General features: G+C 35.7%; 1 protein-coding gene across 3 annotated transcripts in view; it reads right to left on the bottom strand.

The window, feature by feature from the left end:
- The window catches only part of EYS (eyes shut homolog), a 774,985-nt gene that overhangs the window by 450,651 nt on the left and 300,619 nt on the right, over nt 1-23,715 (bottom strand). For all 3 annotated transcript variants that reach the window (XM_069851470.1, XM_069851468.1, XM_069851469.1), the window contains 3 exons: nt 16,350-16,446; nt 15,456-15,563; nt 14,649-14,794 (listed from right to left, as the gene is read on the bottom strand). In XM_069851470.1, coding sequence (XP_069707571.1) covers nt 14,649-14,794; nt 15,456-15,563; nt 16,350-16,446 — 351 coding nt within the window. The remainder of the gene's footprint in view (nt 1-14,648; nt 14,795-15,455; nt 15,564-16,349; nt 16,447-23,715) is intronic.

Below are 23,715 nucleotides of genomic sequence, written 5' to 3'. Positions count from 1 at the left end.
CTCTTATTAAAACAATAAAACTTACTTTCAAAATCTCACTTTCCTAGTCAATGTCACATGTGACTTAGGAGGTGCAAATCTGTCTTTTAAGACTTAAAGGTTTTCAGTTCAAATTTAGCAATTCGCTTTTGGTAATGAGATATGTGTGAAAGCAACAGTAATTAAAAAATAGTGTTTTATGAATTTTCAAGGCTGTTAGTTTTGGTCTTGAAGAAAGCAAACCCTAGAAGAGTTCTGATTAGTTTCTTTTATTATTTAAACTAGTTTGCTTTATAAATAATGCCTTTCATTTCTACTGGCACCTTTCACTGTTGCTGTTTTCTATCCTCTGCATAGGTGTAATACACCTAGTGAAGGAAATAAACCTGAAATCAAATTACATTATATTTTTTAAAAGATAGTGTATTGCTAGCAAGGTATTTAAATATTAGCTCTGCAACATACCAGCAGTAGATTCCAAAATCACCTAATGAAATCTGATTTGGCTATGATTAACCCAGTAGAAGCTTGGATGAGTTACCTCAACGGCTGCAGTTTTCATTTGGAAAGGCTGACAAATATTGATATATTGATTCTGAAAGACAGATTAATGGTTAAAGTAACCATTGACAATTATTCCATATTCATATGTGCTTCCATTACTGCATAATCAATTGAGAAAGGAAAAATTATAGTTCATTTATATAAGTAACATCTTGTAATTACATAGATCTGTTTTGCATTCCTGACCTACTCTTATTTATGCTACATTGATATACTATGTCAATGCCATTGAATAAATTTTTGCCTGAGCAGCTCAATGAATGCAATGGCAATGTAGTGAAAATCCATTACTTGATTGCAGGGAAAGAAGACTCAGTGAATAAATTTAATGTGTCATAAATGATTACAAAAATTATGATTCAAAAGACAAGATGTAGTGGGAAAAAAACCCATATTTTATGTCTTCCTTTAATTCCTAGAAAAAGACTTAAAATTGTAATCTTGAAGACTTATAAGCTCAGGTATCATTGCAGTATTGTTTTTTAAACAGAATTACATCCTCAGAATTGACAAATTGTGGAGAAATAGTCAACGTGTATATCATATAAAGATATTTTCCCTCTCTGTAATTTGAAAACTTAAACTAGATATGACTTAATATAATTAAGTCAAAGAGACCATGTCAGTAAAATACGATAAAGATGCAATCAAATCTGCAACAGTTCTTAGAAGCACATGAAATTAAAAGGTTACTTCCACTGAAGAGTCCTAGCAGTTGCTTGGTTGATTTGGAAAGAAAGAGTAATCAATTGAGTAAAATTCTGATCAAAGTACCAAATTAGAACTAGTCATACATATTGTTAATGCAAAGATATGGTTCTTTCATTTATGGTCTCCTGTATTTTGTATAGGCTGGCATACTTCCTTTGGACAATCCAGTAAAATATTCATAATGAATTAATGAAAAATTAGCCCCTCCGAATAATTACCTAAACTGAGGAAAGTAACTATTTTTAGTATTCTAGACAGCATTTGCTTATGAAAGATTAAAAATTTGTAAACCTATTTTTGTACAAATGTGTGGTTTTGTGGAAATGATAGTGGACAGAATGTATCTGCCCATTCCTCAGCTTCTACAAAACAGAAGAGAGCAGAATTCAGATAATATTTTGGTAGGGAAACCAGAGTACAGTACATCCCACTTAATTTTAACTACCATGAATTTAAGAAGCTAGTTTAAGATAGGTGTCTAAACTTGCTTTAAAATGGGTAAAGAGAGAAGTAGCTTCAAAGGGTAACCTGTATCGTGTCTTGGACACAAACCTTGAATATCCTAGTGGTGGCAATGACTGCCGAGGAAATATGTACTTTGTACTAGCTGTCTAGTCTTTAGAGGCTTAAAATTAGGGGAAATCGAGCCTATTCCTAATATCAGTTGTAAGCATCGTTATCTATGCAATGCATCTTGCCACAGATTTTCTAAATCTACAGGGTTGTTTTTTTATGATGTGCATAAGAGTTTTTAAAATACCAGTACAAACCCTTAAAAACTTTTCTTTAAATATTTTTTTTCCTTCTCAGCTTTACTTCTCCCATTCCTTAGACTTAAGTGAGAATGGATCAGAGTAGTCTTCCTTCATTTCTGTACAAATACTGTGAAATACTGTACATCACCTTCTAAGGCAATCTGAACTTAAGAGAATGCTTGATGTCTCCAACTGTATCTGAAATACAGGAGCAAAATTCATGAAGTAATGTTCAGGCAGGGAATTGCATGGGAAGCTAAAAAAATGCAACCTTGTACATAGTTTCTTTAAAAGTCAGGTATCATGAGATGTAATTAAGTTTAGATTCTACCAAGAGAGATTGAATCAGATGCAAAGAACAAAAATACCTTGTAGTGATATCTCCATGTTCTGCCCTTACTAGGAAGGCTTTTAGAAATGTTAATAGGGAAAATATCTTTTCAGTCCTGCCAGTGTTAAAGTTTCAGATATATAAAAAGTCCATTTTGTTATTCTCATCCTAAAAGGAATTTGTGAGATTTGCTGTGAATGCAAACAATAACCATTACAGCAATTACTGTTGCAATAGGCTTAAAGATGAAAATGAATACATGTAACACAGGAAAAAAAATTAAGTAAAAAAGGAACTAAATAAAAAGGATGCTATTTTGCTGTATTAGTTCTAACAAAGAAAATAACTCACTCAATAGTAGGGGCTAGCTCAAATGTTCTTGCCAAAATGCACTCACTCAAAATATTTTTGATAGTATTTATAAAAATAAATTACATTCAGATGATAAAATTTCTTCTTTAAATTCAACACACATATTCTAACACACTCTAAACAAATCAGGCCAAATATGTTGCTGGCATTAATCCCTTAACATCACTGGATTAATCCACTCTGTTATGAATAAACATTTTCATTTAAATTATTTCCAAGAGCAAAATGTACTAAATTTGTAATTCGTCACATCATAGAGACAAAAAGGCTGACAATCATTTATGACTGTAACCTAGACAGTCTGTCATTCTTTTCCAATGTGACTGACATTTAATTTGAAAATTGCCTTCTTTTTCACAGTATGGAAACTTTTAATAAAAATAAACTTGTTGTTTTATAAACATTATAATACAACCAAATATTCTGCAAAGTTGATGTGAAAGACAGACTATAAGACAGCCTATAATACCACTGAACTAATATCTTACTGTGTAAATACCCTGTAAATTCTTTCGTAGCCCTCACTGGACCAGATACAATTCTGTGATGAAGATACCTCTTGGAACTCTGCTTTACAGATTATACTTAACATGCCAGAAATGATGCCTCCACAGGTGAACGAAAAGGGAAAATTAAGTCACACATACCACATCTAGGGCATTAGTGATATTAATACCGATGGTAACCTTGGGACTCCACTGTGTGTCACAGTGCTTAAGGCAATGAAGTGCCATAGATGAGAGAAGACATGACTATGGAGTAATACAAATAACACTAAGATAAAATGGAGACAGCTTTTCTCCTACTCCTTCAAATCATCCATTCATAGGAAAGACCATTTTATCTCATACCTTGATGAAGTAAACAGAAGCCTTTTCCAATGTCCTTCTTATGTTCAACCTACCTTATTAGTTGAGAATGCCTCAATAAATTGGGGGTGAACTTATTTGTACACATCCACACATACATCATAATCTAGGGACTGTCACATCTTCCACCAAGACTTTCACCTTCTCAGCTGCATACTCAGATAAGAAGTTTCCCTCTTCTGCCTTTAAGGATTTTTCTTGCCAACTCCTGATCCAACCTGGAATCTCTCCCTCTTCTGAGCATCAGGTATTTATTCTCATCCTTTTGTTAAAAAAAAATTACACTTTTGCATTTCTTCCCTTCCAAAATCATCCTCACAACATTCAACAGAGTTTTATAAGTGGTAGTGTACCTAACAAGCTGAATAATCAGATACTAGACTTGATCCTCTATTTCAGCACAAGAAAGGAGGAAGCTTGAAATGGTGATGAGCCAATAGTCCTTTCCAAACTCTTATAGTCACAAAAGTTGAATCATAGAATCATTAAGATAGGAAAAGACCTCTAACTCCATTTCAACCATCAGCCCAAAGCCTCCATGTCCACTAAACCATGTCCCAAAGTGTCTTGTCTACACATTTTCTGAATACCTCCAGGGATGGGGAATCCACCACTTCCCTGGGCAGCCTGTTCCAATGCTACGCCACTCTTTCACTGAAGAATTTTTTTCTGAATATCCAGTGTTCCCCTCCATACCCAATAAAGGATGGAAGCTCTCCTTGGTTCATTATTTGTTGTTAATGTCTTTGTAAAACCATTTTTTGCTGTCTCTTACAGCAGAGGCCAGATTTATCTCAAGCTGGGCTTTTGCTTTTCTAATTTTCTGTCTGCATCTCCCATCAGTCCTTCTCTGTTTATAAACAGCTCCTCTGGAGCTTTCTTCTCTCAACAGACAGGGCTGAAAAGGGACACTCGGAACATGAGAATGGACCATAGAACAAAAATCTCTGACTTATGCATGATCTATTAGATGCATAACCATCCTCAGCTATGGTCTCTCTTTAAGCTTTCATCCTACTACTGACAAGAGCAACTCTGCAGTGTTTCTACACATTTTTTGCATTTTGCCTATGGCTGATGTGCTCATTCCAAGTTCTGCAGTTTATGCAATGCATATAATGATTTAGAATCATAGAATCATAGAATAACCAGGTTGGAAGAGACCCACTGGATTGAGTCCAACCATTCCTATCAAACACTAAACCATGCCCCTTAGCACTTCGTCCACCCGTGCCTCAAACACCTCCAGGGAAGGTGACTCAACCACCTCCCTGAGCAGCCTGTTCCAGTGCCCAATGACCCTTTCTGTGAAAATTTTTTTCCTAATGTCCAGCCTAAATATCCCCTGGCGGAGCTTGAGGCCATTCCCTCTCGTCCTGTCCCCTGTCACTTGGGAGAAGAGGCCAGCACCCTCCTCTCTACAACGTCCTTTCAGGTAGTTGTAGAGAGCAATGAGGTCTCCCCTCAGCCTCCTCTTCTCCAGGCTAAACAACCCCAGCTCTCTCAGCTGCTCCTCGGAAGACTTGTTCTCCAGCCCCTTCACCAGCTTTGTTGCTCTTCTCTGGACTCACTCCAGAGGCTCAACATCCTTCTTGTGGTGAGGGGCCCAGAACTGAACACAGTATTCAAGGAGCGGTCTCACCAGTGCCGAGTACAGATCTTAAAATCATTCAGCCATTCAGCTTCATTACTGTAAAACACTACTGGGTTTCTTTATACTTCATGAACATAACTGAAAAATTCTAATTTTTTTAGACAGTAAATAATATGATTTTTTTCACAAGAAATTTATACGGTAATTACAGTTGTGGGAAAACTCTTGAAAAAATATGGCATGTAATAACTTCTACCAGCTGTAATTTTATTTCTATCATTTTTTAAATACTTTCTATAATAAATTCGTTTTCTGAATATAGATATCTACAAAACCAATATGTAAATAAATTATTTAGTTTCTTTAGAAGACATTTCCAGCAGAATGTCTTTAATGTCTGTTAAATTAACTTTGATACAATATGCTTCAATCATCATATTCAAAAGAGCCATCTTACAAATCTAGAATTATGCTGCATCTTAAAATTAGTAACTGACTGCAAAGGTCTAGTACTCATTTTGTCGCAATGACATTAATCTTGCGAATCTGATGTCCTTTTAACATCATTTTAGCATCACCTCATCAGGCTGTTATGAGTTAATACTCTGTAACAAAATTTTTCTAAGTATACTGCAGGAAAAACAGGAATGATAATGTTGCTGAGCTTGTTTTTGTTGACTTAATCTAAACAAAAATTTATTATACCATAGTGACAAATACCAGACATTCAGATTTGCTCTTTCTATTGTATTTCAAGTCAGTAATAGATTAATTACAAGCAATTATTTCACTTTCCTTACATTAAGTCAAATTAAATCCATGCTGACTAGGCTGTAGAACGTTTGAGCGGTTGCAAACTATTTTGAAGTAATTACTTTTTACTTTTTTTGGGCGAGGTTTGGTTTCCACTTGGGATAAGAAAGTAAACAGAACTTTACAAGATAAAATTAGACCATAGGAAACAAAGTGATTAAGACAAATACAGATTAATTTGCATGGTCTAAAACTTTTAAGATATTTGTCTTTATTAAATATCAATTTTGGAGCTTAGATATGCATACAAGCCTTTTAAGAACTTTACCTGTCCATTTAATTTAAAAGCGAATGCAAAGAACCAGAGGGATTAAACACAAAACCCATCACCTGTAGCTTGCACTTTCTGTTACTTAGATACTTGAACTCTAGGCTGAAGCACAATGAGACCATCAAAAGCAACAATCTGCCTAAGAAATTACCTCTTGGCTTATTGCTGTGCTTAGTCATAGCATCAGATCAAGCATCAGATCTAGTGACTGAACAACTTCTACTAAAAAAGTAGCAACTGAAAAACTGATAATTTTGTGACAGATAAAAGGGAACACACTATCTAGAAGTCCAGAATTTAATGACAGTTCTATTAATGTTTTAACAGTCAAAATTATCAGTACTGAAAAGCATCAACATCAAAATTGTTAAAAAGGTTATATGAGAAGTCCCGCCAAACCTCTCCTGTATCCTACCAACCCTTTGCACTGGTGATGTGCTGATGCTTCAAATGTGTCTGTGGGTCTGAAGTGTGATGCTGGAGTCTGGAGTGGAGGAAGGACATTGCAAGGATTTGCCAGCATCACAACATCTTTGCCAGGAGGGCTGTGATATGCCTGGTGGTGGATTTCTTTCTTTTCTTTGCCTGAAAGAATGTGATGTTGATACTTTCTTCATCGCCTGGTCCTGAGTTCTGCCTGGGTTTCCCTTTGTACCTTTCACTTGCACTGCCAGGTCAGCACAGATTGCTGGATTACAAAATGATAAAATCAACCTATATCTGTAGATATCACAGTTCAGAGTTATGATTGAGTTCGCACATGTATAAACTCACAAAAAGGGATGGCGAACAAGATAAATCTGAAGACAAGGCAAGTAAAATCTATTAATTCATGTCCAAATACTGGAAACATCATGACAAAAGTGTCAGACTTGCCAATATTGCCAGAGGAGCTGGGAAAGCTGGCAAATACAAATTCAATGTTTAAGACATTTTAACTATGATTTTAAGAACTTAAGTTATAGTATGAGAAATTTCTTTATTAAGAAAAACTTTTAAAACAAAAAGCTAACTGAAAACTTGTATCTGAAAGAGAAATTTCTAAGAAGCCAAGTATCTCTCATTTGAACTAGTAGAGTTCGATATAGAGAAAAGAACTGTATTTGTATATTGCATTGTATGTATAACATATATTTCATATATTGCATCTCTATATTAATATAAGCACACACATAATCTTACAGAGAAATATTCATTATTTTCTCAACATAGTCACTGTTTATTGGCCATTTTAATTTTAACACTGTAAAATAAAATGGTGTGTAAAAATGATATTAAAATAAAGGAAAAATGAAGAGCTATACTATTTGGTAAAGGCATCAAGAACAAGGAGTAAAAGGTGTTCTAGAATTACTCTAAAATAAGTATAGCTTTGTGTAAAAAATATATATTCACCTTTACTTATCAGTCTATAACCTAAATGCCTTGAGAATATACTAATATTATGATTATTATTACACCTTTTGATTTTCTTCTCTATTAGGTATTTTTTATGTACTTTGTAACAGTCTTATTTAAAACTGAAGCACTTACGTATTTTTGCAGTCAAATGATAACTAAACCCTAAGTTTACTGTATAGCTAAAACCTCAACTCATATTTTTCTCCTTGGAACACAAAGAATCACACATACCACTGTATAAAGTAATGCATTATTCACATTACAGTTCAATTGACCTGTCAGAAATGAGAGCAATTCTGTCCCTGGGAGTTTTCCAGACCCAACTGGACAAAACCCTGAGCAGCTTTGTATGATCCCATATCTAATACTGCTTCCAGAAAGAGGTTGGACTACGGACCTTACAAGGTCCCTTCCAACCTGCATTATTCTGATTCAATAATATTTGCCCTCTTAGCTTGATCTGGTAGCCTGATTACTGGCAAAATGCATGGGATCAAATAGATAAAATAGATGCACAGAAGCAGGTGACAATGCAACAAGAATTTAATCAAGACTATAAGCAAAATTACATATATGCATGTATTTCATCATAACCTAATAATTTTAAATATCCTTACGTGATTTTATAACACTTGCCAAATTCAACCTCACCCCTTACCCAAAAATATCCGAAAAGAAAGTATGCAAAAAGGTAAGATTTAGCTTGATCCTAATCACACACTGAGACTCCAAGCAGAAAGTACAAGTGCTTGGAAATAATAACCGGAAATAATCTTAATTAGTGATGAGAAAATGTATTATTTAGAATAGAATTATATCTTGGGTAGTACATTTAGGCACTGATGTTGGGTTCATTTAATTAGCATAGAAAAACACCTTCTTTATTTGTTTCAAATGAGAACTTGGTAACTTAGAATAGCACTTTAGGCTGACTGTAGGGAAAAAAATACTTCCAAGTCATGTAATCAGTGAGACCCCCAGAGCTCCCCCAGCCATTTTTCTACTAAAAACTAGGAAAAAAGCACAAAGCAATCACTAAGAAAACTATAAGATTCTTAGCATGAAAGGTTAACCCAGTCAACTTTAGGGAACAAAATACTCTTCATGAAGTCATCTCCTCCTCCAAATCCTGTTGAGGATGAAAGACAGGGATTGCTGGCAGACATAGTTACAGAGAACCAAAACAATCCATGATGTTACCATGGCCAGGCTTTTCAGAAATGAGCAGCAAATACGTTTTAACATATAGCATGTTGGGTTCTGCGAAGTGAAACCATCACTCAGCAGTCTCTGCTTTAAATATTTATTCCTGTAACTGACTGAAACATCCACATATTTTTAAAAGATGAATTGCATGTTTTTATCTAACTAATTCCCAGTCATGAATTTTTGAGTGCACGGCAAAACCCCACATCATCAGAAATAGCTATTAAAATGTTCTTATTTCATTTGTAACATTAACTTTTAGAAATTCTACAATAATTTAATATAAAATATTTATACATAAAATACACTTACAACTTGCAAAAAGTTCAAAGAAGTATCACATAATCGCAGAAGAATAGACTGACATTATGATGTATAATGTTCCTCTGTGGTGTTCTAGCATTAAAGCAGTTTAAATGTTCTTTTGTAACAGTATTTGTAGCACAGCAATTTGTGTGAAAATTGAGATTTCAATCCCCTGGGCCCTGGTAAATCTTACAGAATAGAAACTTCTTTATAATATGCACAGCAGCATAGTTGAATACATTCAAAAAGCTCTCCAAAGTTACACTTGATGAAAAGTACAGACTTTCCTAGCTAGCAGTGACAGCTAGAAAACAGCTCTAACAGTTGCATCAGGGCTTTCTCACATTTGTTGTAGGCATAATCTGAAGCACTGTTTTTGGCTTTAGAAGCTCTAGCTAGATTAAATTCTCAACTAATAGCTTACCATAATAGACAAGCTCTAGATATAATCAACTAACCACAAGTTCTCAAATGTTCTGACTGTATATTCCTATCCCTTGAATTCTGCTTTTCAAGCAGCTCAGAAAATCTTCAGGGATGGTTTCTGCATCTTTTTTGCTCTGAAACATTGATCTGATTGATTATATGTATGAGAAGGCAAATAAGGATGTTATAAGTTTCAATTGCTATCTGTTTAGCTGGGGATTGTCCCAGTTTTATTAAATGTTCCTGTCCTACTCATATGTGTCCTAAGAAAGACACTTGTGTGTTACGTAGAGAATCATGATCGAAAACCTAAGATAAACCACAGAACTTCACAGCAGCACTTCCATAATCAAGATAAAATGTTTAACAGTGAATCTGTTCTTGTAAGGCATGGTTTCCCAGAGGAGTGTATTACTACTACTACTACTGCTTTTACAATTACTTCGATCTCCACTTTTAGCAACAAGTCAGAAATAACAAGAATGGTGCCAATATTACAGAATCACAGAATCACAGAATAACTAGGTTGGAAGAGACCCACCGGATCACTGAGTCCAACCGTTCCTACCAAACACTAAACCATATCCCTCAGCACCTCGTCCACCCGTGCCTTAAACACCTCCAGGGAAGGTGACTCAACTACCTCCCTGGGCAGCCTGTTCCAGTGCCCAATGACCCTTTCTGTAAAGAATTTTTTCCTAACGTCTAGCCTAAACCTCCCCTGGCGGAGCTTGAGGCCATTCCCTCTTGTCCTGTCCCCTGTCACCTGGGAGAAGAGGCCAGCACCCTCCTCTCTACAACGTCCTTTCAGGTAGTTGTAGAGAGCAATGAGGTCTCCCCTCAGCCTCCTCTTCTCCAGGCTAAACAACCCCAGCTCTCTCAGCCGCTCCTCATAAGGCCTGTTCTCCAGCCCTTTCACCAGCTTTGTTGCTCTTCTCTGGACTCGCTCCAGAGCCTCAACATCCTTCTTGTGGTGAGGGGCCCAGAACTGAACACAGGATTCGAGGAGCGGTCTCACCAGTGCCGAGGAGCGGTCTCACCAGTGCCGAGGCCTCAGAAAAAAAATATTCTTTGAGGCCTCAGAAAAATCCACAACTTGGAGAAAGGCAAACAGTCTTTCCATGAAATCCACAAAGAAAGTTGGGTATCAAAGGAGATCAGAAACTAGAAATCTGAGGAAAGGGCTGCCAGAACTTATCTAGGTAGCATAATGCAATAGAGTACTAGAGTTCCTAAGAAATGTGTAAAACAGTATCTCCAGAAGGCCAAAAACACCTTAGCCATGGCATTGTATCTGACTTTAATGCCATGCCTCCAAGGAGAGCCAATTAGGCTGGGGCTGAAATAATCCTGATGCAGCTATTTTTTTGTTTTGTCATACAAATTTTGAAACACAATGTATAGTGTGCTTACTGCTATCAGCTGCCTGATTCTAAGGGATAACCTTCTACCATTTTTACTAACAAATTAAAAACTATTCTCCAACTTATCCAAATCTGCTTGATATGGAGCAGGAATAGTTCACATAAACTGACTGAATATATAGATGTTTCAGTTACTCGACATTTTATATTGAAAATACTCCTTCTGTTGTTTTTTTTCCATTTAGTATAAAAGATAATTATTAATTTATATGAGGTGATGCATGGCAAAAGAAGCAGGAAATACTCAGAACTCTTAATTAATTTGTATTTAATACCATCTTTGAAGGTGCAGGAAACTTGGAAAAAAGTCTGTGAGAATCAAATTGAGAGTTTCTCCCAATCCATGATACCACTTTAGGCAACGAGTACAGCAGGAAATAGGTATAAACCCTAACCTATACATGACTAGATGAACAATGTCATTTTTATCAGCATAAAGCACTGTCTTCTACATTGATGCTATTCATAAATAACAGAATGTTTGTTTTCAGAAGTCAAAAATGAGAAGCAGATCTAGTTCTATTCCTCTTTTACTGACTCTTATGAATCTAGAAAAAGAAGGTTATGCTGTCTGAAGATAAATAGTAACTAACTGTGCAATACATTGATGAAATCACCTTAAAAGTGCTATACTAAATACATTCAAATTAGACAGCAGTAAATGTGAAGAACAAACATTTCACATTTCAATATTCTTTGCCAAAAGACAAGGACCTCCCTAAAGGCACATATCTGTAACCCAAAACAATTATATTTTACTAAACAAGGGGAGTGTATTGTCATCCAAGTTCCTAATCACCAGATTTAATTTGTATACACAGTGAGAGTTGCTGTTGCCAGACACTCATTAAGAATGGGTTGTCGCATCACATATTTTGAACATAATCTGTACAAAAAATAGGTAGTTATTGACTTTGTCTCCATAAGGACCAAAGACTTTGCATGCACTGTAGAGACTTTTCATTCTTACAAATAGGATTCTTAGCTGTTCAGTAACTTCAATACCTTGAAGCTATAAATACATTACACTAACTTTCTAGTTGCAGGTAACTGCTATATGATGTAGCAACCTTTACAGACCACATAAAATAAATGTTTCCTTAAAGAAGAAAATATGTACCGTGTTACCTTCTTCCATTGCTGAAGCTGTAAATACACACTTTGAAATAAAAGTGTCAAAAGGTCACATACAAAAAGTGATCTTGAATAAAAAGATCAGATACAATAATCTAACTTGGTTTCTATTCTGGCATATATAACATTGGGATGAACATAAATTCTTGTATTCAGTTCTTGTATTCATTTCCTGGCCATGGAAACGAGGGAGGGCTCCCAATGAAAAGGAAAGGCAAACATTGTACATACCTCCCCCCAAAAAACAAAAGTATGATCTGCATAACTACAGGCTAGTAAGGTGACTTTAGACCCTAGAAAGATCATGGAATGAATCCTCTTAAAAGCCATTTTGAGGCAACAGAAGGAGAAGAAGGTGACTGGGAACAACTAGCATACCTTGAGAAAAGCCCTGCAGAGAAAGACGTGGGGGTGCTCATAGATGAAAAAACAAATCTGTGCTCACAGATGAAAAAACAAATCTGTGCTCACAGCCAACCATATCCCGGGCTACATAAAAAGCAGAATGTCCAGTAGGTAAAAGGAGGTGATTCTTTTCCTCTGCTTGGTTCTCGTGAACCCCATCTGGAGTATTGAATCCAAATCTGGAGACCTTAGCACAGCAAAGACATGAATGAGTTGAAGCATGTCCAGAGGAGGGCCACAAAAATGATCAGAGGGATGAAAAAAAAATCTCTCTTATGAAGAAAGGCTAAGACATTTGGGGTTAACCAGTCTGGAAAAGCAAAGGGTCCATTAAGAACCATACTTTCAATACTCAATGAGGGCTTATAAGAAAGATGGAGACTTTAGAAAGGTTTGTTGTGATAGGACAAGGTATAATGGTTTTAAACTAAAAGAGGGCAGATTCAGGGGAGAAGAAGAGAGCATGGGTGAAAATTTGAGGAGAACATCTAGGAGAGTGGAGAACTAGTGACACCAGAAAACATCAGAGATAAACTCATAATAGGGTTTTTGCAGGTGAAAGCTGGTAGAGTATGTAAGATGGGTCAAATAGCTGTCTGAGGAACAGAGTTCATTAAGCCTCCAGAGAATAAAAGAAGATGATTGTAGGAGGAAAGGGGAGAGAGAAGAATGAGTATTTGAAGCCTCTGAGGTGACTGGAAGTGCATGTCTTCGGAAGTCTTTGGCATCTGTAGGTGCTCTAAGCCATGATTATCTTGAAAGTGAGTTTTCATTTTACTACTTCTTGTAGATGGGCACAACATCAGCCAGCCTCCAGTCAAGTGGAACTTCCCCAGTCAGCCAGGACTGCGGGAAGATGATGGAAAGGGGTTTGGCAAGCACATCTGCCAGCTCCCTCAGTATTCTTGGATGGAGATCTTTGGTCTTTGCAAGAGATCTTAGCATTATTTAGTTAATATCAAACAAAGGAAACCAGAAAATAAAGATTCAAAGTTTACCAAGCCTGTCAATAAAGGAAATAATGACTTGGTAATCCAGAATCCTTTCTAATGAAGAAATTAGGAATTATTAAACATATTTCTACAGTCAAACTCCTTGTATTCTTATTAAACCCATTTTGCAGCAGACATCGTGACTCAGACATGGCTTTTATCTCAATATAAAATATATTTTATGAATATTTTTCCTGAAATGTCAAGGGTAATTTTGAAGAACACTGACAGTAGGTGGACTAAAGTTTGTGGTGAATGGAAGAAGGATATATGGCTATATAGGGATTCCCAAAACTGTACTTGTTCTTTGTTCTGTAGAGAAATTATATTCATTTCAGTTCAGTGGATGCAAATTATATTCTTTCTAATCTTCTGAATTATATGCTACTCATCACAGGCTGGAAAAGGTAGGAATAATCATTTTATGCAGCAAGACTGCAAAAGTTACATGATATGAGGCAGATAACTATCAACATTTCTGCAAACAGTCATCTGACCCTATCCATTTTCAGATTGCTCAAGCTGGATGTATCAAAACATGAACTACTTGTTCTGCAGCATGCAGAGCATTTAAATAAATGTCAACATCATTTTAGAGAAAATTTATTACAGCTCAAGCCAGTAAATATTTTGCCATTAGTTCTGTAAAAATGTAAAGATTAAGGCTAAAGGCAACAGCGTCAGTCCAACAGGTCAGTAAAGTTGAAGTGTTACTCTGGTTCAGAGAAAATTTACAAGGCAAGGTAGTATTTTATTATGTTTATAAAATTTACTCTGTATCTATGGTGATACTTTTTTTCTTGGCTGAATTCAGAAAACATTGATTTTCTTTGCACTATACAATCTCTCTTTTAATTTGTTTCAGCTGAATGTATGGGTGACTAAAGAAGTTATAGATCAAGCCTTAATGTAAATAACCTCTTGAGCTACTTAGCAAGAATTGGATAAAAATTCTGTTTGAATTAATATTGATTTATAATAAGCAGATGAACCGGTGTATTTTTCCTTGATTTAGCTGAGGTCATTCGTATAAAATTAAAAAAATGTAAAGTCTGTGAAATAGCCTTCTCCACTGTGGTAGAGAGTGGATCATACCTGTGAATCCAGGGAGACAGAAACACTGATAGCCTCCAAGCCTGTTGATGCAGCTTCCTCCATGCAAGCAAGGCAGATTTTCACACTCATTTACATCCATCTCGCACAGAGAGCCGTAGTATCCAGGTGCACAGCTACAGATGAATCTTCAGAAAAGGGAAAATCAGGTATGTCAACAGAAGCAAACAACATTATCTATACCGATATTCTGAAACTTTATGAGAATCCTGATGTCAAGCTGGTGTCCCTAATTATCCATATTAAAATAATTACCATTTTTTCCTCATTCCCATGTTTCTCAAGCAAGCAGAGCGATTTAATATTTTTTAAATTAGTAGAAAAATTGTGCACAATAATTCTAGCAGAAAGTATAAGAAATTATTTAAGGGCTAATGCACTTTTGACACAAGTCTCTGAATAACTGTAGAGTGTCATGGAACAAATATGAGACACATTTTTCTTTTCCTCACACTCAACATTTAGTAAACATTTACATTAGAAAAGGTCATAGTTGGAAGCTGGAAAGAGAGATGTAGCAGTGCAACTGAAGATAAATCTTCTTCTATTTCACTCTTATTCCAAGTAATAATTTAAAAAAGTAAAGAGGAAAATAACAAGTTGTACAGAGGACAGTTTCTCTCCTATCTTACTCTCAGGTCACATAAACAAATAGCTTACCTATTTGCCCACCTCATTTTAATACAGAAACCTTTGCATATGCTAAAGGTCACACCCAAATCTCATGGCAGTAAGCAGGCTTTATATATAGGAAATCAGGGAATTTCTTTTCATTTAGTACTGACTAACCTGTTTATGAGATCCAAGCAAGTTCCATTATTTTTGCAGGGGCTTGATAAGCATTCATTAATCTCCACTTCACAAAGTGTCCCAGTAAAGCCATGTTGGCAGGAGCACCTGGTAAAAAGTTTGTCACTATATTAATTTTTAGTTTAATACAAAAAACGATTCCAGAAAAATGTAGCAGATTTTGAAGGGCATAAATTGGGTGGTTCAAAAATTATGGTTTTTTTCAATCATTACAAGGTATTATAGTTTAACAAGCTTCATAAGCACAATGACTGCAGCCCAGGAAATAAGATTTTTGTCATTGTTAGTTGAAGGTAATAGGCTTTGTGTTGACCCTACTGTGCAAGGGCTCAGAACCTGCCTTGGCCTGAGCTGGTTATTACTTTGCCCTGGAGCCACACTTCCCCTGGCAAAGTGTTCCCGATGCCCGCAACTTCCAGTAACACTGTCAATTCTTATTGAGGAAGACTGAAATCACTGATCACATGAACCAGAGAGCTATTGCGAGGGTAATCATAACAACAGAGACAAGAGCTAAGTAATTGAAAGATTTCTTATATAAGAATAATAACTATAGTTTTCATGAAGCTGTTTAGTATTAATTTTGGCTTAGACTATTAGTATTATTGTAACTGGATTAATAGCAAAGATTTGTTATATTTTTATTAGATTGTTAAGATTTTAATGACCTCTACAACAGGTTCTTGGGTCCATGTTTATTGTGTACCGTTATGTCTTTTCTCACAAGAATATTTTGAGTGCAATGTAACAATGTGTCAGACTAAATTACTGAAAGACAGCAAACATAATACAATCAAAGTATCAAAAGAATAACTAGAAGATAAACATTCATGCATCACACTGAATTCCTGTCCTTCAAATAATTTTCCTCACCTGTAGTGGTTAATCCCATCCACACAGAGACCTTCATTCTGGCATGGATGGGAGATGCACTCATCACTGTTAACTTCACAGTAAGTACCTTCAAAGCCTGAAACAGATATTAACTATGAATGAGTGAATTCTGCTACATAGCGCAAGTATAAAAGTCGCAGATCCTCTTGGAGGTTTGGTTGTCTGAGCTCAGGACCAACTTAGACAATACAAAGGGCAGGCCTGAGAAACCTCATCTCTCCTTGAAGCTGTTCAAGAAAGAGCTGAGGGAAGAACCAGTGGTGACTATGATTGGACTCGATGATCCAGTGGGTCTTTTCCAACCTGGTGATTCTATGATTCTATGATCTAAACTGAGGCTGTTTGCCCTTGGTATCTGGCTGACCAGCACTGCAGCTATGCACATACCAACCATGTAACTGTTTATCTGCATTCTGACTGACCTTCAGAGTAGCTCCCCTGTCTAATCTTGGGCTTGCCCTGTTCCCTGTAGCTTTGACTGGTGATCTGGTACAATATGCTGCTCCTGGACACCATCACTGACCCTGCCTTGCTCGACTCATTCAGTTATCATCAGACAAGACCTTTGAGAGTGAGGTTCCTGCCAGTTCAGCCTTGATAAGGCTCCAGGCTTACTTTCACTTCTGGAGCCGCCAGTTCTCCCTGCTCTCTGGCTGGAGGATGAGGGCCAGAAAATGGATGCAACTGTAAAATAACTTTCTTCACTTAGTTTTGTTCCTTAGCATCAATAACTTCATTTCCAGAGAGTGTAAAAGTCTTAATATGCTTTGATGAATCAGAAAGAGAAGATTTAAATGGAGCATCTGGCTAAATATATCAGGGAAATGTAACCCAGTTTAAAGGACTGAAAAGCTTTCTTGAGGAGTATGGGCCAATACCAGAAACTAAAACCTTATTTAATAAATAATATATTTTGAAGAATAATGGAAATTAGAGAGATCAAAATTATTCAAGGTGGTCAGTAGATGAAAAAAAATTAACTAGTTTCAATATTTAAATGAAGACAAAATGTGATCAAGATCTTATCTGCATAGTACATTACTTGCATAATACATTTACCTGTATAAACATCCCAGAATATGTTCTAAACAAAAATAAGAGATTTTTCAGCACTATACAGATACTACTTTTGCTCTTCAAGAGTATACTTACAACTTATATCTTCCAATATTCACATTAATGAGAATTATACTAAATACATAATTGTGTTTCAATGATATACAATAGATAAACTATAGATACTTAGTTGAATTTTGCACGAATTAAATATTTATCTTTCATTGAGATAGTAATGAATCCATCACAATAAACAAGCTGTTTGTACTATAGTGACTATAATACGTGACCCCTGAAAGCAGACTGACTGAAGTGCATTTATGGTGTTCACCAAAGCACTTTTGAACACCATTTTCATACCAAAATTAAATTAAAACAACTATAAAAACAGCCACTGAAATTCAATGTTTATTGTTATAAATATGATTAAGCTTACTGTATTCTCTATTAAAACAAGTAAAATTATCAATACTTGTTTTAGATACTGAAATAAGGATAGCAATCACTTTTATTGTTATATTACGCATATGTGGGTTTCAAAGTACTTCATGAAAGTAGGGAAATCATGAAAGACCACAGTTAGGATACTATGGCTCAGTTTTAGCCACAAAAAGTCATTACTGCAAAAATTAAGTGGTTTGGACAGAATTGTGCGGAAAGCCAGAGAGACAAATTTCTCCTGTCACTCCAGTATATTGTCTAAATATAAGTCCACATCAAAGTAGTTAGTATTTTCTTCTTACTAGGATTTTTTCTGTTTAAAAACTTTCCTCATTAGACCTTGCTGAAATGAGTCCTGAATATTTCCTAGAGGTTTCACAACAGCGCCTGTGACAAAGTTGGGAAATAAGGCCTGAAATGTATCTCAAACTAACACTTCCATTATTGTCATCTACTCTAATTTTTGTAAAAGGGTTGCCAGAATAGAGGACAAAAATTCTCTGTCCCAGTGTACTGCTTTGAAATATCTCCCTCAACACAAACAACTTTGTTATGTTCAGGATGGTTTCGTTCTGAATAGGTTTTGTTTATGGTCCATTTCTGCAAATGGGACAGAACCAGAGTGAACAATCCAAATAATTTTCTTATCTGTAGCATGTGTAATCTCCATCTTAATACTGCAACTTCAGCCTCCACCTGTATCTGCATGAAGTTTGATTAAAAAAAAAGAAAGGTAAAAGAACTGTAACTTGGGCTGTGGCATGCTAGTTCAGTGGTCTGGGCTACACCTGGTTACATCGAGTAGACAGCAGTCACTCACATGCAGGCTCACAAAATAGCCACAAGTTGTTCTTTTGACAGATAACACCCCAGTGTCACTGAATAACAGCAGAGAAGATTTCTCTAGGTCTGGTTTGATTAAGGGATTGGAAGGCACAGTAATGCCAGAGACCAGGACCACAGGACCATTTGTAATCAACTTCTTCATCTGCTCAAGTGTTTTCACTGAAAAGTAGTACATTGGAAGAGAAAGTAAACTTGTGTAATATAATAACATTCAAAGATATATAGGCAGTTCTTAGTTTTAAGAGGTAATCAGAAAAGGGTGTGAAGCTAGCGTGAATTAAAACTTAAAAGAATACTAATACAACTTAGACGGAACAGCTTATTCTTTTGTGATACTATATAACATTTGAGTAAGCATCTTTAAAAAAAACCCCACACCACAGTTGTCGGATTAAAATATACAAAAAGGAAAATGGAGGGCATTCATCAGCCTACTTCTGCCTGTCATTGCTACTTGGTTATGGATGTTTTATAGCCTTTTTGAAGTAAATAGTACTGAAGTGAATGCATAAAGCATCATTTAGACACATTTTTGATTGCAGTAGTACATATTTTTTCCAGCCCATAGAAAAATATAGCTACCTTGAAAGGACATAAAATAAGTAAACATGCAGCAGACGTGCCACTTCATCTATTATTCCCACAAATGGAGAAAAATACTGTTTTCATCACAAAATTTTATTGGCTATCTACTACACTATGAAATAAAAATCTGTATGTTCAATTTATTCTTGAATTTTGTCTTTTTTTAACAGAAGTATTTTAGTTCTGTGCTTCTTTATATTAAAAAATAATTACTTTCTTAATGGCATATACTGTTAAAAAATACATAGAACAATTTAGATGATTTTTTGATTGACAATGAAAATCTTTGAACTCACGAAGCAACTTTTTCTAAGGAATTTTTAACGTTACTAACAGTTTTTATGGAAGATTTCAGCAAAAAATTCTTCTTTCAACTGAAATAGTAAAAAACTTACTCAAACTTGTTTAAAAAGACCTGAGAAATATTAACAATGTTATTTAACTTTATTTCATTCCATTCATAATTTCTGCATGTCTGTGTTGTAATATATTTATAATTTGTGAAGCTTTTATAAGGATTTTCCAATAAAAGCATAAACTGATAAGACTATTTTAATTCACTCCTGGTAAGTTCTCGGAGTATATTAGAAAAATAAATTGTAACACTATGCACATCACTCACACAAATAGGAGAGATCAAACCTCAAAACATACACTGTGATGTTAGGATTAAAATATTTGTAAAATGCTTATGTTATGAATATGGTTGGACAGACATCAATCATAGTACTTTCAGACCCAAAAGAAGATTTAAAATGCTCATATATGGAACTGGTTTACAGAAAGATTTCTCTTGATAGTTTATTTACATAGAGCTTGTTGAAGATCCCTGGGTCTAACATTCATGGACTCACATCGTTTTTGTACCATACATTATAGTCAAGCACAATTTAAAAAGTAATGTAATAAATAAGGTTATTTTGTATAAGCTACCGCTGCTTATCACACATAACCGTGATCTGGGATACTTAAAACTAAAATGGATGGACAGATGCAATTTTTACAGTGATGTAACCAGACCTTGAACAATTCCAGGGATGGGGCATCCATCACACCTGGGCAACCTGTTCCAGTATTTCATCACCATCATTGCAAAAAATGTCTCCCTTATGTTTAGCCTGAATCAGCCTTCTTTTAGTTTAAAATCATTACCTCTTCTCCTATAGCAACACTCTCCACTAAAAAGTCTATCTCTATTTTCCTTACTAGCCCCCTTTACATATGGAAAGGATGCAATAAGTTTTCTTAGGAGCATTCTCTTCTCCAAGCTGAACAACCCTACCTTTCTCTCCTTTTTTTTCCATCCCTCTGATCATTTTTGTGACCCTTCTCTGGACCCACTCCAACAGGTCCACGTCCTTCCTGTGCTGAGAGATTCAGAGCTGGATACTGTACTCTAGGTGAGGTCTCACTAGAGCAGAATATAAAGGCAGAATCATCTCCTTTGACTTGCTGGCATTTAACATAGCCAACAAAACATTAATGCTTTAATTTTTAGTTTATACTATGAATATAATTGATTCATTTAAATTCTAAAACACAATAATTTTCATTTTAAACAAAGTATTTTTAGTTGAAATCCTGAAAATATACCTGGTGCTGTAATGTATCGTCATTGCAGGACTGTTTAGTTTTATGTGTAGAAAAGTAATATGCACATTTAAATGCAACTACTTGCCATCTTTGCTACTGTGAATCAGTCAAACTTAATATCCAAACTGTAAATCAATAGTACATGCAAATGACTTGATGTAGCTCTCTAGCCATATACTTTACGAAGTACTTTTTCAGTATGTCAAAATCGAACTTCGAGCTTTTTATGTGGAAATCTTTAAAGTTTTCTGAACTCAGTTCAAACCATTCTTAACTTCTAAAAGAAAAGTTGCATCTAATTAATAGAGAAGAGCAAACAGCACATCTACAGAATTCCATTAGACACCTGCTCAAAATTTCCAATACTGAATTAATTGAAAACATGTGGCTTTATTTTTTATCTCAGGTGGCCAATATGGACTTGACAAATGTCATTGTAAAGTCTGAGAAACAAAACCCTAATTTTGTCAGATATGTATTACATTATTTTCCCTGCCACATTAGAGAAACTGAAAAGGTAAAGAGACTCTCATTGGTACTACAGCTTATCCACTTTATTATTTTTTTTAATCAGTACTTAATTTAAAGCATTTATTTGACATTTTAGGGAAAATGTATAAGGATTTTTGAGGAAGGGAAATGTGTCTCAGAAATATTAAGCTCATAGTAACAGGGAGCAATTTAATGTCTTTCAGAAATTAACAGTGATGAAAACACTATTGAACATCATTTAGATTCTTTGTGTTAGACAATTTACTTTTATTTCTGCATATTTTTAACAGTTCAGGTAGCATGAAAGTGACTTGAATAATATGGGATGTAAAAACATCTATGCTCTATGGAAAAAGTCAATCTAATCTCGAGCCATAGTTTTATCATACTCAACATCAACACTAGTGGGTTTGACAGTATGTTCAGATTTTCTTGCAATTTGTATGCAGTTATAATGATATATTTATTTTAGTTTACAGAAATTCCAACATCCTGTGATAGTTTCGCTGTCAATGGATGAGGCATTAAATGCTGTTACTTGAGGTGGGACAGATCCTACTGTTCTGCTCTGAATTTGTGTAGCGAGGTTTGGGTATCAAGGGTGCAATGAGAGTGGCTTCTGTGAGGAGCTGCTATAAGCTTCCCCCACGTCTAATAGAAGGCCAAGCCAATCATCAACAGTGGAGCACCTGTGGGATAAGATATTTAAGAAAATGAAAAAAATCTGTGCAACAACACACAAACAGAGAGAGGAGTGTGACTATGTGAGAGCAACAACTGTGTAGACACCAAATTTAGTGAAGAAGGAGGTAGAGAAGGTACTCCAGGAACTGGACCAGATTCCTCTGCAGCCTGTGATGAAGACCACGGCGAGGCATATTGACCCTATTAATTATAGGGCAGATATCCTCCTACACCCTGTGGAGGACCCCAAGCTGAAGCAAGTGGATTCCCAAAGCAGGCTGAGACCCCAAGGGGAACTCACACTGCAACAGTTAATGAAGAACTGCAGCCCATGGGAAGGCCTCATGTTGGAGAAGTTCATGGAGGTTTGTCTCCCATGGGAAGGACCTCATGTTGGAGCAGAGGAAGGGAGTGAGGAGTCACCTCCCTAAGGAGGAAGAAGCAGATGAAAATGACCATAACTGTAACAGCAGATGTGTAGCTTTTACACTCTGCATATTTCTGCACTTCACGTCTAATAAAGGTCCCAGAGTTGAGACATGCAGTAGCTATTTCCTGTATTTCAAAGAAACAGAAGAAACACATGGTGGGTGGTAACCTTATGACCCATACAATTCCTCCTGTGCAAACCAGTTTTTTAGCTTCTCAGTTTCTAGTTTTTTATCTTCAAAGATACAGTGACTACAAATAAGATGACAAAGCTTTTGACTACTTGTGTACTGTGACACAAATCACTACTCTTCATTCCTTTGTTTTAGCCCTCTCCAAAACTGTGTGTTTCCTAGAACTTTGTAGATTAAACAGCATCTCTATAAAAATAATAAACCAGGCAACTGGTCAGGAATTTATTCCATCTAGCATCTGAACAAATTGTCCTAAGCTGCCTATAGAGTCAGTAGAGACACATAAATATTTCTGTAGCATTAGCCATTTGACTTTATGTGCCTGCTTTTAGGTGAAATGAATTACCTCAGAAAACTACCTCTTTCTCTTCATTGACTGTAAATGGAGTACAGGGGGACCTCGTCAATGTATAGCTGTACATATACTTCCTCAGTGTAATACCGTGTACACTTACATCTAGTCAAATTAATCCATACTTTCTGGTGTATTTTTTCGATAATATAGGCATAATTTCATTGATGTAATTTCTCTTCTGAGTTTCCTATGTCATTAAAACACTATTGAACTAACAAAATGTTGACCAAATAACCTGTATTTTTTAATGTTGTAGGAAAAGCCTTGATATGAACACCCTGTCAACACATCTGTGAAATACATAATGTACTTACATATACATTTCCTGAGGAATTTCCCATCACGAAACTAACAGTAAGCAGAATATTGCTTCTATTTTAAGGAGACTGCGTAAACATCCTGAGCTAAGGGTACTACTTAGATTCATAAAGGAAGCTCTACATCTAATTTTAAAGAGAGATCAATTCTACCTTCTATTATAAGAAGCAGAAATTGTAGAACCACTCTGAATTCATTCATTCTGTCCTTCCCTTCCTGTACTGTGTCAGCAACAACTATATCTACTGTTCCTACTAACAATGTCTTGCTTTAGTTCCTAGGTATATCTACTAATAATTCTTACAGAAGAACAGACTACTATTAAAAGAATGTCTTTTGTTTGAAAACACTA

This window comes from Phaenicophaeus curvirostris, chromosome 2 (genome assembly GCF_032191515.1).
Source record: "Phaenicophaeus curvirostris isolate KB17595 chromosome 2, BPBGC_Pcur_1.0, whole genome shotgun sequence".
NCBI lineage: Eukaryota > Metazoa > Chordata > Aves > Cuculiformes > Cuculidae > Phaenicophaeus > Phaenicophaeus curvirostris.
The sequence above is the reverse complement of the archived record's forward strand: the minus strand, read 5'-3'. Positions and strand labels throughout refer to the sequence as shown.